At 47.0% G+C, this 14851-nt stretch overlaps 1 protein-coding gene across 7 annotated transcripts in view; it reads left to right on the forward strand.

The window, feature by feature from the left end:
- Positions 1 to 14851, forward strand: part of KIAA1671 (KIAA1671 ortholog) — a 319688-nt gene that overhangs the window by 246402 nt on the left and 58435 nt on the right. The window contains exon 1 of one of the 7 annotated variants that reach the window (XM_074206151.1): positions 1092 to 2455. The exons of the other annotated variants lie outside the window; for them this stretch is intronic. Coding sequence (XP_074062252.1) covers positions 2171 to 2455 — 285 coding nt within the window. The 5' untranslated portion in view covers positions 1092 to 2170. Of the gene's footprint in view, positions 1 to 1091; positions 2456 to 14851 lie in introns of those variants that run through there. 7 annotated transcript variants of the gene reach the window in all.

A 14851-nucleotide genomic window follows, 5' to 3' on the forward strand; every position in this document is an offset into this window, starting at 1 on the left:
TCACCAACCTGGGCATCCACATCAGCTGTGAGATGAGTGGATTAGATGAGCTGTGATTGCTCTCTTGAGGTCCTTCTCCCTATCACCTAGTTCTGCTGTTCCTCTGGGTGTGACTTGGTCCTGTTTATCTTCAGGGCCCAGATTTAGCCTGCCACATGGTAGGATAGTAGGTCCTTAATAAAGCTTGTTCTTCCCTGCCTCTCTTTATCTCCGCCCCCCCCCCCCTTTCACTATAGTCTCTGTTCAAGAGCTGTTTGTTATTCTCTGAACCTCATCCATTGCCCTAGTTCTGCTTCTTGGCTTCCCTGAATCTCAGTTTCTTCATCCATGAAATGGGGACTTATAATTAACTCCGGTAGGTAATGTCACAGGATTGTAATGAAGCACGGAGAAGATAAATGGGTAAAATGATACACAGACCTTAAAGGCCACATCGAAATATCAGTGACAGCAGTGATGAGGGCGGCCCCCTCCCCCCCCAGCTCTGACATCCTCTATTCTAAGACTCCCCCAGCTCTGACATCCCCTGTTCTAAGATTCCCCCCCCCCCCCCGCTGTAGCATCTTCTGTTCTAAGCCCCCTCCCCCAGCTCTAACACTCCTCAGCTGACATCCCCTGTTCCAAGACCCCCCCAGCTCTGTCATCCTCTCTCCTAAGACCCCCAACTCTGACATCCCCTGTTATAACCCCCCGCCCCCAGTTCTGACGTTTTCCGTTCTCAGGGCCCTCCCTCCTCTCTGGTCCCCAGGTCGCCCCGTTTCCGAAGGCTCCCCGGCTTTCCCAGCTGTCCGCTGCACGTGTGCTGCCCCCTCCCCCCCCAGCCCCCCAAGGGTTACGGTGCCCCGCGGCCGAGCCCACGTGATCGGTGGCAAGTCAGAATCCGGGCGCTCTCCCTGTTGGGCTCCCGCCTGGGCCGGCAGCCGGCAGATGCTGTTCCCCGGGGTTGCCATGGCAACCCCTGCCTGCGCTGTCATAAAGGCCGGCCCCGGCGGCTCCCTTCCCCGGGCCAGCCCTGGGCTGCCGCGGCTTTACCTACTTCATTGTTTGCTCCCGAGGAGGAGGAGGAGGAGGAGGAGGAGGAGGAGGAGGAGGAGGAGGAGGAGGAGGGGGAGGAGAGAAGGCAGGCAGGCAGGCAGGCAAGGAAGCTTTCAGCTAGGGGCTCCAGCTGCTAGAGAGTCAGGGCCACGGCCCCCGATCTGCACCCTGGGCCCCCCGCAGAGCTGGCTGGCTGTGGCGCCCCTTAGCTCTGCATGCGTGTCTGGGAGCCCCACTGAGGCAAGAGCCGGGGAGCTGCCCGCCCGCCCCCCTGCATTCCTCGGCCATGAAGCCCCTCTCTAAGCCCAGAGGCTGATGTCATCCGGGCCACCGTGGGGCCCCCCAGGAGCTGTCCCCTCCCCGTCCGGCGCCTCGGGGGACCTGCCTGCCTCCGGAAACGAGCCGCCGGTGGAGGCAGGGAAGGACCCGCTGAGAGCCAGTCTCCCGGGCGACGGGCGCCCGGGTGGGCTCCCCGGGGAGGCAGCGGCCTTGGGTGGATCATTCCGAAGGGAGCGTGGTTGGGGGGGGCGCTGGAACTTTGGAGAGACGCCCGGACCTGCTGCTCCCCTCTCCTGGCCGCTTGCTAACGGACTCCCGGGGGCAGCCAGGTAGACAGAGCTGCGCCCTTGCCCCGGGTGGGGGTGCGGGGGGCGAGTGGCCGGGCACCCCCGGACCTCAGCCGGCAGCCTCCTGCCATGTTCAGGAATGAAACCTGCAGCCTGAGCCTGAGCCTGGCTCCCCCGCCGGTCCGGAGCTCCGCCACACCTCTGCCGGCTCCTCCAGCAGACTCTGGGGCTCCGGGGGAGTCGAAGGGGCAGCGGCCGCGTCTGAAGCCTGGGGCGATGCCCCCGAGCCCCGCGGGGACCCTCCGGGCCGCCTGCCCTCCGCCTAGCCCTGCGGGGACCCTCCGGGCCGCCTGCCCTCCGCCGAGCCCCGCGGGGACCCTCCGGGCCGCCTGCCCTGCGGATCGCTTTTGAGGGGACTTTGCCGAAAGACCTCTTTAGAGAACGTTCTCCTTCTTGGAGAAGGACCAAGGCCACGAGGGAGCGGGGGGGGGCTTCGTGGAGCGTGGCCCCGAGGGAAGCAGAAAGGTGGGGCGCCGGCCCGGCCCGGCCCCCGCTCCCCCTCGGTCCCCATGGATTACCTCGGGGACAAGCTGACGGTGGCCCAGAGCCACATGGCCCAGTGGATGGGCACCGTGCGGCGCTCCTTCCAGGAGGCGCTGAACTTGGTGACCACGGCTGTGGCCCACGAGCGGACTAGCGGCGAGGGGCCCGGCCGGACCCCCTTCAAGAGGACGGCTTCCTTCCGCCACTTCGCCTCCCGGAGCCGGGAGTCCTTCCGAAGGTTCTCTGTCCGGAGCCAGCAGCGGTTCTCCTCGCTGAGGAAGAGGCAAACCAGCTCCGAACCCCCCGACCTCGTAAGCTTTTCCGTCCTGCCCCCCTTCCAGGGCAACTTCCAGGGACCCCCTGCTTCTAGGGGCCTGGCTTTGCCGAAAGTTGGAGGAGGAAAGCCCTCAGGGTCGTCCTGGCCTCCCCCGGGCTGGTGTGAGCCGAGGGCTGGGCCTGGGGGTTGGCAGGGTCCATCTCACTGCCTGGTGGAAATGCAGCTGATAGTGCTTCCAGGGAAGAGACTGGCTCAGGTGGAAACCCGGCTTGGGATCACGGAGCCCTTGGGGGAGTGCGAACAAGCTGGGTAGTGGGTGGGTTGGGGTGCAGAGTGGAGCTTCGCTTCCTGGTGGAAATGATAGTGCTTCCAGGGAAGAGACTGGCTCAGGTGGAAACCCGGCTTGGGATGGACCCCTCGGGCGAGTCTGAACAGGCAGGGTAGTGGGTGAGTTGGGGTGCAGAGTGGAGCTTCACTTCCTGGTGGAAATTAAGCTGCTAGTGCTTCCAGAGAAGAGACCGGCTCAGGGTTGTACCTGCTTCATCTTTAAGGAGTCTTGGACCCCCTTTGGCAGCTAAGCCACGGGGGACGCTTCCTTAGAGTAGTGTTTTTAATGCATCAAATGAAATACATGGCATTGAAAGAGGAAACCAGTGACAATGAAAAAGTTATCATAATATTATTTTTAAAAACTCAAGTAAATAAACTGATTTAAGCACTGTCCACTATTATCTAGACGTTATGTGGTCCACAGGACTGTAGATGTCTGTTCCTAAAGGACCTTGGAAATCCTCTGGCTCCATGCCTTCGGTTTAGAGAGGGGGAAGTTGAAGCCTAGGTGAAGTGATTGTCTAAGGATGTGTGGCCAAGAGTGTCCCACCTCCGAGACAGATCTCTGCATGCCTGCCTATTCCATGTTCCTGGGTGGAGCTGGGGGAGCCCATGTTCTAGGGACATCTACAGCTTGGAACCATTCTTTGGTTTTAGGAAAGAAAGGTTGGGGCAACTAGGTGGCACAGTGGATAGAGCACCAGCCTCGGAGTCGGGAGGACCCGAGTTCAAATCCTGCCTCATACAATTAATGTTTACTTAGCTGTGTGACCTTGGGCAAGTCACTTCATCCCATTGCCGCAAATATTAAAAAAAGGAAAAAGAAAAAGGTTGACTCAGTTCATACCAGTTCCATTCAGTAGGCTTTTTATGGCTTGGCCACAGAAACAAAAATGAAACCACACACCTACCCTCAAGAAGTTTATATTCTACAGTTTATATTGCTTCATTTTTTTACTTTGATTTGTGTCTAGTTAGAGGGGCTGGTGATGGCTCATAGCGTACTCTTGGGGTCAGAAAGACCTGTGTATAAATCTGGGCTCAGATACTTGCTAACCATATGACCTTGGACAAGTCATTCTATTTGCCTTGCTTTCCTTTACTGTGCAGTAGGGGTGAATAGCACTTCTCAGGGTTGATGTAAGGATCAGATGAGATATTAGAAAGTGCTTAGCCTATATAATTATTTATTCCCTTTCCTTAAGGGTCTTGGTGTTCTTTTTGGTCTTCCTATATTCTAATATTGACTGTAAACATAGGTGAAAATTCACCAAGAGCGACTAGGAAAGAGGGAAGAGAGAAAGATGTATAGATAGCAAAAAGGAAAGAGAGAAAGGAGAAAGAGATGTGTAGGGAAGTTGCTTTCTCAATTGGTTCTTGGTCGTACTGGACCGAAAGGTCAGCATCTTTGTAGGATAATTTGCCACTTGGAACCTCAGCTTCTCTTCTGGAATTCAGAGGATTCAATAGACTGTATCATAGGATCATAGGATCTTTGTAAGAGAGCCTTAAGAGCCCTTGAAGTCAAACCATTTAATTTTAGAGATAAAGAAAAAAAAAAACTGAGCCCCAGATAGGGGGAAGTGACTTGACCAAAGTCACAAAGGTAGCAAATAAAAGCTAGAATTTGAGTTCATCTCTTTTTTCCAGTTCAGGTGCTCTCTATACCATCCTGATTTTCTTTGATGCCTATTACCTTTCCATCTGCCAGGAGTTGGGACTTGTCTTAGCTCTGAGTAGAGGAGTCTCAGGGGCATCTGGATTGCAACCCAGGCTTCGCTGCTTATAAGTTGTATGACCATGGCTAAGTCACCTAAACTCTCTGAGTTTCAGTTTCTTCCTCTGTAAAATGAGGATAAAAATTCCTTCCCCTTGTCTTACTGCCTTTCTTCAGTGATAATCTTGGATTAAAGCTATGGATGAGGGGAGGGTAGTGACACTTTCACTTTTAGTAACTTAATCAATTCTGATTGTGTTATTACTTTTCCATCTGAGATGATGGAATTTCATAGTTGAAGGCAATGTTGGAACAGGGAATATCAGAGCTGGAAGAAGAGAGAATGTCAGAACTGGAAAGGTCCTTAGAACAGGGACTGTCAGGGATGGCCCTTTAGAAAAGAAAATATCAGAGCTGGTAGGGCCCTTAGAAGAGAGAATATTAGAGAGTTAGAAAAAGGAATCTTATTTCTCCCTCATTTTAAGCTGTGGAGAATTAAGACCCAGAGAAGAGGGGGTGATCAATACTGGCAGGCTTGAGATCCAGAACCCAGGCTCTGCTGAGTCCCAGGCTTGGGCCACGATGAGGAAATGCCAAGTTGACTCTCAGGAGACTTTCTGGGGCCACCAGGCTTGTATGGATTCTTAAATTAGGAGAATGGAGTCCAGGTGGAGAAATAGATTTAAAGACAAAAGAAGAAGCATGGCTTGAGAGTGTGATTGTCCCTGAGGAAGGACAGTGGGGTTGCCAAGTGTTCCCTTAGCCCTGACCAGATAAAGATTCTGATGCTCAGAGAAGTAATTGACTTGTCCAGGGTCATATAACAAGTGTCTGAAGAATGAGTGGAACTTGTTCTCTGTTGCTCCTATAAGATTTGTCTTTCTAAGAACTTAGAAGTAGAAGGCACCTCAGGCCAACTGGTTCAACCCTTCTAAGTTTTTGGAGGATGAAATGAAAGGAAAGAGGGACTTACCATCTAGTCTGATCTCCTCTTCTTATAGGAGACTGAGATTCCAAGAAGATAAAAATGACTTGTCTCTCAGGTTAAGAAAGTAGGAGTCAGGATTGAACCCTGACCCCAAGCCCATTCCTCTTTCCATCACTCTATACTCCCATTAGACACATATGTATATCGCAGTATCTTTAAAATTGACATCTGTCCCAGTGGACTGGCAAATAAACATATGCCCATTTTAGATAATTGCATAATGTAAATATTTGTTTTATTGGGAGCCAGCCTTGTGTAATAGAATGGGCCCTGAACTGGAAATCAAGGGACCCATTTTGAAATCCTAGCTTTTTTTTTTTTTTTTAATGAACTGATTGGCTATATATCCTTGGGAGAAAATAATTTACCCTTTCTGAGCCCATCCCCAATATTCTTCTTTAAAATGAAGAAGTTACATTCTTCCTGTGCCTTTGGTTTTGTGGTATCCTATGCCTAGAGTAACCCTCAACCGCTTTTCTACCCATACTTTGAGGGCCAATCAAATGACACCTTCTCTGGGGAGCAGTCTCTGATTCCCTCCTACATTTCAATATTGATTGTTCCCACTCCAAGCTGGAGCAGTGATTTGGACTGTGAGTATGCTTTCTATTATAGGGATTATGTTGTTGTTTGACTTCATGTTTATCTGACTCTTCATGACCCCATTTAGTCACCTACTCTGGTTTTCTTGGCAGATACTAGAGCGGTTTTTGCCATTTCCTTCTCCAACTCATTTTACAGATGAGATGGGGAAACTGAGGCAAACAGGGTGAAGTGACTTGCCCAGGGTCACATAGCTAGTAAGTGTCCAAGGCCAGATTTGAACTCAGGAAGGATGAGTCTTCATCCTTCATATTAGATGGCAAGGATGAGGCCCATCCACTATGGTGTCACCTAGTTGTCTCTGTTCCCAAAACAGGGATTTTGGTATTTGTCATATATCTCTTTAGGATCTTCCTGAGAGCAGGGACTGGACCTTTGTATCTCCCCCAGCTCCTTTTACATTGCATTGTACTACAGTGTCTTCAGTTTTTAAAAAATGACAAAATATGGTGAAGTTTTATTAGGTGATCTCCAATTCCTCTTTTAAATCTCATACTTCATGTCCTAAGATTTGTTTCCAATTCTGTTGATTTTTAATTTGAAGTCCCTTTCTGAGTGAGGATTCTCAATTCTGCTTCTTTTCTAGAACTGATGGATTTTGAAATTCTGAGGTTTTAAGATTCTGGGATTGCAGAATTTTAGGGTCTGACATTCCTGAACTTTGGAATTCTGGGATTCTAGCAGTCTGGGGGTTCTGTCCGCAGTTCCTTAGAGGACTCTTGAGATTCTAGGAATATCTGAATTCTAGAATTGGGGGATTCCTGGAATTTAGAATGCTGGCATTCTAGGATTTATTGAATGCTCCATAAGAAGAGATAATTCATGGAGCAGCGTCCCCTTTCTCCAGTGGATTTCATCATTGGGGCTAGCAAGTTTTTAGAACTTCTCTGTGACATGGACACATTAGATAAAGCTGCCTCCTCTCCCTTCAGAAATCTGTTGCAGGGTTGTGCTGATATGGGAGGCCTGAGAAGAAGCTGCCCCATTCCTGGGTTTTCTTTATTCAAGCAGGAAATCATTGCCTAAGGGCCTGTCTACCTTGATGTCCAATCAACAAGAGGGTTGAACCTCAAACAAACATATAGTCTAGTGGCAGACAAAGGCAGGAAGAGGCCCAACTGGGCTGAGGCATGTTTGCAGAGCACACCTTTCAAAGGCACGTGGGTCCTTCTGGATTCATCAGCATGAGAGGCAGAGAGAGACAGAAAGAGACAGAGTAGGGAGAGACAGAGAGAGAGAGAGAGAGACAGAGAGACAGAGAGACAGACAGAAAGAGACAGAGGAGGGAGGGAGAGAGAGAGAGAGAGAGAGAGAGAGAGAGAGAGAGAGAGAGCTTGACTGGGAGTCCCCAAACTTTTCCTAATTCCCACCAGCCTCGAATACTTTTCCCCTTGTATTTACCAACATATGTCCATGTGAGCTTCCCCATAGATTTTAACTTTGGGATGGTTTTCATTTTAGGTTTTTTATCCTCATTACAGGGCCTAGCCCATAACAAAAACTTTATTATTTGTGTCTTGATTGATTGATGCTTATTAATTGCATGACTCCAGCCTAGTACTTATACTTCCCTAGATCTCAAGAATATAGAATTGTAGAATTCAATTCCACTGCCACTTATGAAGCCCCTCCTATGCATGTATATATATCAGGTCCGGTGGTGCGGGCTCCCAGTTGGAAAGGATGGAAGAGGGAGGGATCTAGTTTAACTCCATCTCTGATCAAGCGTCCTCTCTCTAACATTTTGGGAAAAGGGGTGTCTGTTCTCTGTTTGGAGATGCCCACTGCATTTGAGGGGAGAACAGCTCAATCCTTCCTGAGGCAACTGACCCCACTTCAGGCTGGTCCTCTGTTAGGAAGTTTTCTCTGATATTTAACCTAAATCAGCCTCTTTGTGACTTCAGTTTAATTCAATTTAAATCTAAGATATCTGTAACTGCCTTGGATCTAAAATACACTTCTTTTTTCCCACAAAGAACTTAGATATTTTATTTGTTTTACAATTATATAGAATAGTAGTTTCTTCCTATCATTTTGTGTAAGGTTTTGAATTTTACAATTTTCTCCCCACCCTCCTTTCCTCCCCCATAGAAAGCAGTCTGATAATCTTTACATTGTAAAATACACTCTTCAAAGGTCTTTTTCTTAGATATAATGATGATGTTGATGTTGTTGTGGTTGATGATGATGATGATGATGGTAGGGATGTGATGTTAATAATGATGAAAAAATAAATACTACAAGCCAGGCAGTATTCTAAGTGATGAGATTAAAAAAAGACAAATGTCTCCCCTTAAGGAGTATACAGTCCAGTGGGGGAAGATAACATGCAAACAAATGAACTAATGGAACGTGTTCCAGCCCACTTCCATGTGACCACCCTTCAGATTCTTCAAAGTAGTTCTCTTGTCTCCCTTGAGTCTTTTCTTCTCTAGCACAAATATTCCCAGCCTCTCAGACCTTCTCTTGTGCATCATTTTCTCTAGTTCTCTAATCAATATGGTGGTCATAGGATCTAAGACCTAAAACTAGAAAGGACTTTGGGAGGCCATCCTGTTCAGCCCTCTTGAGAAGCCATCCTGTCTGGTCCCTTTGGGAGGCCATCCTGTCTGGGCCCCATGGGTAGCCATCCTGTCCAGTCGTCTTGAAGAGACCATCCTGTTCAGCCGCCTCTGGTAGCTATCCTGTCTAGTCCCCTTATTTTATTGAGGAGGAAACTTAAAATTAGATGACTGTCCCCAAATCTCCCAGGGAGGAAGGGACAGAAGTGGACATGGGACACCAGAGCTATCCATCCACTTCCCTGGGTCTTTCCAGAATGTCACAACCAAAGCCAAAGGCATCCACTCAGTTTTCATCCCTTTACAAAGGTCTGTGAGTGAGTGACTTTTGAAAGGGGGAAAGAGGGGGAAGGCTTAGTAGGAGAGTGGGTTTGTATCTCTGATGTTCATTATGCATATGACCCTGGGCAGATAACTTTATCTAACTGAGGTTCAGGTAGCCTCCTCCTTGTGGGGGATTTCTTACACCACTGAAATCACAGATCAGATCCCCAAAATGGAGGTCTAATAGTATTCACGTTTTCCTATTAACAAAGAAGTTGTGAGAAAGCACATCATGAGCCTAAGGGTCTTCTAAAAGTACATTAATAAAAATATTAAAATTATAGTGGTTTATAGTTTATAGGGAACTTTCTACAAAACAGCTCTATGAGAAAAGCAGGTCAAGAACTGTTTTGGGGTTCAGAGACATCAGACAATTTAGCCATAGACACATAGCTGGTGAATGGTAGAACAGATTGGAATTCAGGTCTGATTCCAGTACTTGCTTTTAAAAAAGAGGAGGGACAGGTAGGTGATATAATGGATAGAGAACTGGCCCTCTAACCTCAGACAATGGCCACTGCCAAATAACTTAACTCTGAATGCCTCAAAAAGAGAAAGAAGGGGGCAGCTAGGTGGTGGCTAGGTGGTAGCTAAGTGGCAGCTAAGTGGACCATTGGATAGAGCACCAGCCCTGGAGTCAGGAGGACCTGAGTTCAAATGTGACCTCGGGCACTTAATAATTACCTAGCTGAGTGGCCTTGGGCAAGCCACTTAACCCCATTGCCTTGCAAAAACCTAAAAAACCATTAAAAAAAAGAAAAGAAACAAATTACTTAGCCCCTCTCCCCTTAGATCCCATCCATTAGTTTGTAAAAAAGAATTAAATCAATAATGTTATTGGAGAATGTGCCAAAAATGAGAAGGAAAGGTTAATCAATCAACAAACATTTATTTGGCAGGTGGCAGAAATGAGAAACAAAGCTTAATCTATCAGCAAGTATTTATTAATCTCTTAAGGTATACAAAACATTATGCTAGGCAATGGGGAAACAAAGGCAGATATGAAATAGTTCCATTTGGTCAACTAGCAATTATGAAGCACCTGCCCTATATGAGGATTGTGATAGTCCCATGGGAGAGACAAGGACACAAATGAGAGCTCCTCCCCTCAGGGAAGATAACATGAACACATGTAATTATAAGAAATACATATGCAGAATATCTTTAGAAGTCAACTGGGGGGGGGGGCGGCTAGGTGGTACAGTGGATAGAGTGCCGGCCCTGGAGTCAGGAGTACCTGGGTTCAAATCCAGTCTCAGACACTTAATAATTACCTAGCCGTGTGGCCATGGGCAAGCCACTTAACCTCATTTGCCTTGCAAAAACCTAAAGAAAAAAAAAGTCACCTGGGGAGGGGGCAGCTAGGTGGTGTAGAGGAGAGAGCATTGGCCCAGGAGTCAGGAGGACCTGAGTTCAAATATGACCTTGGACACTTAATAAATACCTAGCTGTGTGGCCTTGGGCAAGTCACTTAACCCCATTGTCTTGCAAAAAACTCCCCCCAAAACAAGAACAAAAAAGAAGTCAACTGGGGAGGTGTAGGAGGCCGTTACAATTAGGGATGGGTTATGGGGGGGGGGGGTCTCTCTGTGTGGAGTCATCCTGCTGAGGAGCCCGGAGACCAGCCCTATTCTCAGCCTTCTGAGCACTCTAAAGGCCACAGGCTGATGTCTTTGAAAGCTCTCCAATCTCTGACAGACAGGAAGGCTCGCTCCTCTAACTTCCACCCACTCCAATGAGTGGAAATTGCAGGGGAGGAAGATTTCGGCTCAGACTGAACCAAAATCTCAACTTCCTAATGGTTGGAGGCATCTAAAAATAGAATACATTGTGTCTCGGAGTGAGATCCCTGTCACTGAAAGTGTGCAAGTAGAGGTGGTAGAAGGAAAGTCACTTCAAGGTAGGGTGGTGGATTTGGCCTAGTCAAAGGTTTTCAGAAGTAGACTTGATGTCAAGATGAGAGCTGTGTTAAAAGGTAGTGCTGGACGTGTTCAAGCAGAGGCTGATGATCTGTCAAGTAGGTTCTAGTGGGTGATTCTGGTCCAGGGCCAGGTGTGATTAGTGGGCCTCTGGGATCCTATCCAACTCATTCTCTTTTCCTGAACATGATATTGGGTCTGGGGACAAATTGAGGCAGAATTCATTTTTCCTGACTTGAAATCCAGAACTTTCCAATGACTTAAGAGATCTATGATCTAATTACTATACCTGAGACAAGTATTAGATACTTGTAATTTTTCCTTCAGGGTCTCATCATCTGCCAATAGACAGCATTTCTTAAGTCTCTATATAGGCAAAGACAAAATGAGAAGCAGCTCTTACTCTCAACATTCTATCATCAATCAATAAACAAACATTAAACCTCTCTGCTGCCTGGAGGCAAAGACAAAAAAATGAGAACAGTTCCTTCTCTCAACATTCTATCATCAATCAATAAACATTTCTTAAGCCTTTACTGTCTGTAGGCATAGAAGGTAAGAAAGGCAAAAAAATGAGAAGCCATCCTACTTTCAGCATTCTATCATCAATCAGAATTTATTAAGTCCCTACTGTTTGCAGGTATAGAGTTACAAAGACAAAAAATGAGAAACAGCTCCTCAGAATTGTAACATCAATCTAAGCATTTATTGAGCACCTAGTATGTACAAGGATTATACTAGACTCTGGGGATACAGAGAGAAGAAAAAGATAATTCCTATCCTCAGGGTGCTTAGATTCTTTCTAAGGGTCCTTGAAGGCATTTCCTGCAGAGCTTAATTACCAAGTAGGAAAGACATTTTTAGCCTTTTAGTCATTCACCCTGCATTTATGGGTCATGTGTGTCTCACTCTGAGGCTAACTAACCCAGCCAATTTTAGAGGCTCATCCACCAGTGTTTGGGTACAGGGCAGTGACATTTTCAACCATGACAGGTCATGGAGACCCTTTCTAGTTGAGATATTAGTGGAGTTTCCCACCTGTGTGCCTTTGCCCAGGTTGGCCACCATGTCTGTACAGGAGGAGCCTCTCCTTTCTCACCTTTGCTGCTTAGAACTCCCAGCTCTCATTAAGCCTCACTTCAAGCCCCACTGACTCCGAGACCTTTCTTCATCTCTCGACTTGCTCTCAGTGTCTTCCCATCCTCAAACTACTTGGGAACTATTTGGGGTAGATTTAACTGCTTCCATATCTTTGTACAAGTGATTCCCCCTATAGAATGGAAACTCACGGGTTTTTCTTTGTCTTTATATCCACAGACCAGAGCTGAGAACAGTGTCTGGTATTCAGTAGGTGCTTAATTACTGCTTGTTTAATTGAATTAAACTGGAGGAGGTTGTACCTAGGCTAATAAAATCAGAGATTTTGTCAGATATGTTTGAAGGACCAAAGAAGAGTTTCTTACAGGACCCAAACATAACTCATTCTCCTGTGGAAAGGAGGACAATGGAATTGACAATGCACCAATTTTTTTTTTATTTATGAATATAACTGACTTTGGCCCATCCTCTGTCCATCTCTTCAAATGGGCTCCCCTTCAGTGGAATGGGGAGGCAGGAACTTACCATATAGATTCTGGGTGTATAGTAGACATATTTCACATTTAGGACAAAGCTGGAAAAGGGGGGGAGGGTTTTAGCTCTGGAGCTGGAAGAGACCCTTAGGAACCACCAAGTCCAGTGTATCAAAACCCAGCAAAGAGGAGTGACTTGCCCAAGGGTGCTAGGAAGGGCCAGAACTGGACTTCAAGGTCAGGACTCCAGGAGACATCTGTTCTGCAGATGGATGAGTCCCAGACTGATCCAGGACACCTGGGGTCTACTTCTGGCTCTGCCTACTTCCCAGCTGAGTGACCTTAGGCAGGTCACTTCTTCCCTTTCAGCCTCATGTTTCCTTCTCTGCCAAATGAGGATTTTAGTCCCAGTTTGGAGTTAGTATTTTAAGTCAGCAAACATTTATAAAAAATCTTGGTGCTGAAGTTGGAAATAGATACGAGCAGAGAGAGAGAGACTACCCTCCAGGAGCTTACCTCCTCATGGGGTGGGGGTGGGGGGAGAGATGAAAACCAGAGGGCAGAGAAAGAAGTACTCAGTGGGTCAGTGTAGAAAAAGTCTGGGCAGTCAGGAGGGCAGAACCCTAAGGAAGATGCCGGAAATAACATCTTTCCAGACCCAAGGCAAAGACAATTTTAAAATGTCCGAATTTTGGAGACAGCAGGATCTGGGGTTGAATTCCAGCTCTGCATCTTCTTCCCTCTGCCTGGACCTCAGTTTCCCTCTTGGTAAAATGGACCTTCCACCTCTTAATAAAGGATACTCGCTCCTCCAAAAAACCTGTTCACACTCATTCTGCTTTCATTGACAGCAGAAGCAGGAAAGTGTGTGTGTGTGTGTGACACTGACTGTTTTATATGTGAGAATGTATATGTATACACACACCTTGAAAATTCCTCCAGACTTTCTCTTGTGTAAACCCAAATTTATGGAGGTAAAATCTGAGAAGAGCTGGCTTGGAAGTGGATGGGTGGGCTCCCAGAGGTGGTGTTGACTGGTTGGTTCTTGTCCTTCTTTATCTAAGAAGACCAAAATAACATCACTATGTTTAAAACAAATTACAGTATATCCAACTGCAGCTGATGCAATCTCAGAATGCCCCACCACACACCTTGAGTGGGTTCTCTAAACTTCTGTATCTCTGGTTTCTTTTGAGCTGCTTCCATTCTACCTCATTCATAGCATGAGAGATGGTGTAATGGTTAGACACTGGGACTCGGAGTCAGGAGGATCAGAATTTAAATCCTGCCTCAGATATATCTTATCTCTGTGTTTCTGAGCAAATATTTCCTCTCCTTGGGCCTCAGTTTCCTGAGCTGTAAAATGGGAGAGTTGGATTATTTAGCTCCCAAAGCTTCTTCCAATTCTAAACCCTAGGATCTTAGCAGTGTGCTGGGTGAGACACTCAGCATCATCTTGTTTTCTTCATCTTCATCTACATTTTCATCAACAAGGGGATGGGGGAGGTATATTTGATAGATGTATTTGAGAGACCGCTTCCATTTCCAGATCTATGATTCTAAGAAATGGACTTCTTTTAAGGAAGTGTCAGATCTGGTAATGTGGTTGATTAGAATGATGTCATGGAACATGAGGGCTGACTCTCCACTGCCCAAGAGTCCTAAGAACTGAGGAGCAGCTCGAATGAGATCCGGTGACTCAGAGTAAATACTTTTTTTTATCAGCCCTGAGGGATAGCCTGAGAATCCTCTGGCTGCATGTGCTTTCTAGGTTTGAGAATGACTTAATGTTATGTTGTGTATGATGGATCTGATATAGACCCAATAGAAGGCAGCATATTTGAAATCCAGGCAAATAAGCTTGATGGGAATTTCTAGAGTAGCTTAGAACAGAGAATGTCAGAGCTGGGAAGGTCTTAGAACAGGGAATGTTAGAGCCAGGAGGGAATCTAGAATAGATATCAGAGCCAGAAGGGAACCTAGAACAGATATCAGCTTGGGAAGGACCCTAGAACAGGAAATGCATGTTAGAGTCTTAGAATAGGAAATATCAGACTTGGGAGGAGCTTTAGAACAGAGGATATCAAATTTGGAGGGGCCTATAGATCATCTAGCCCCAAACCTTCATTTTACAGAGGGCAAACAGACTCCCCAGAGAGAGATTCCTCTCTCTCCAGGACCATCCAATAAAGGCTGAACCCCAGTCTCCTGACACCCTGACCCAGCCTTCTTTCCATTCTCTCACTCCAAGCTTTCTCTGCCTTGTCTAACAATGATAGCCCTCAAATCAGCTCCTAGGGAACATTGCTCTGGGATTCAGATTTCCAAAAGTCAGGGAACAGGAATGCAGATGAGTTGTTGAGAGCATAGAGCATGGGACAGGCTTCCTTCTGGTGTTCTACACAGAGAAATGGTGT

The sequence above is a fragment of the Macrotis lagotis genome, chromosome X, assembly GCF_037893015.1.
Source record: "Macrotis lagotis isolate mMagLag1 chromosome X, bilby.v1.9.chrom.fasta, whole genome shotgun sequence".
In the NCBI taxonomy this organism is placed as follows: Eukaryota; Metazoa; Chordata; class Mammalia; order Peramelemorphia; family Peramelidae; genus Macrotis; species Macrotis lagotis.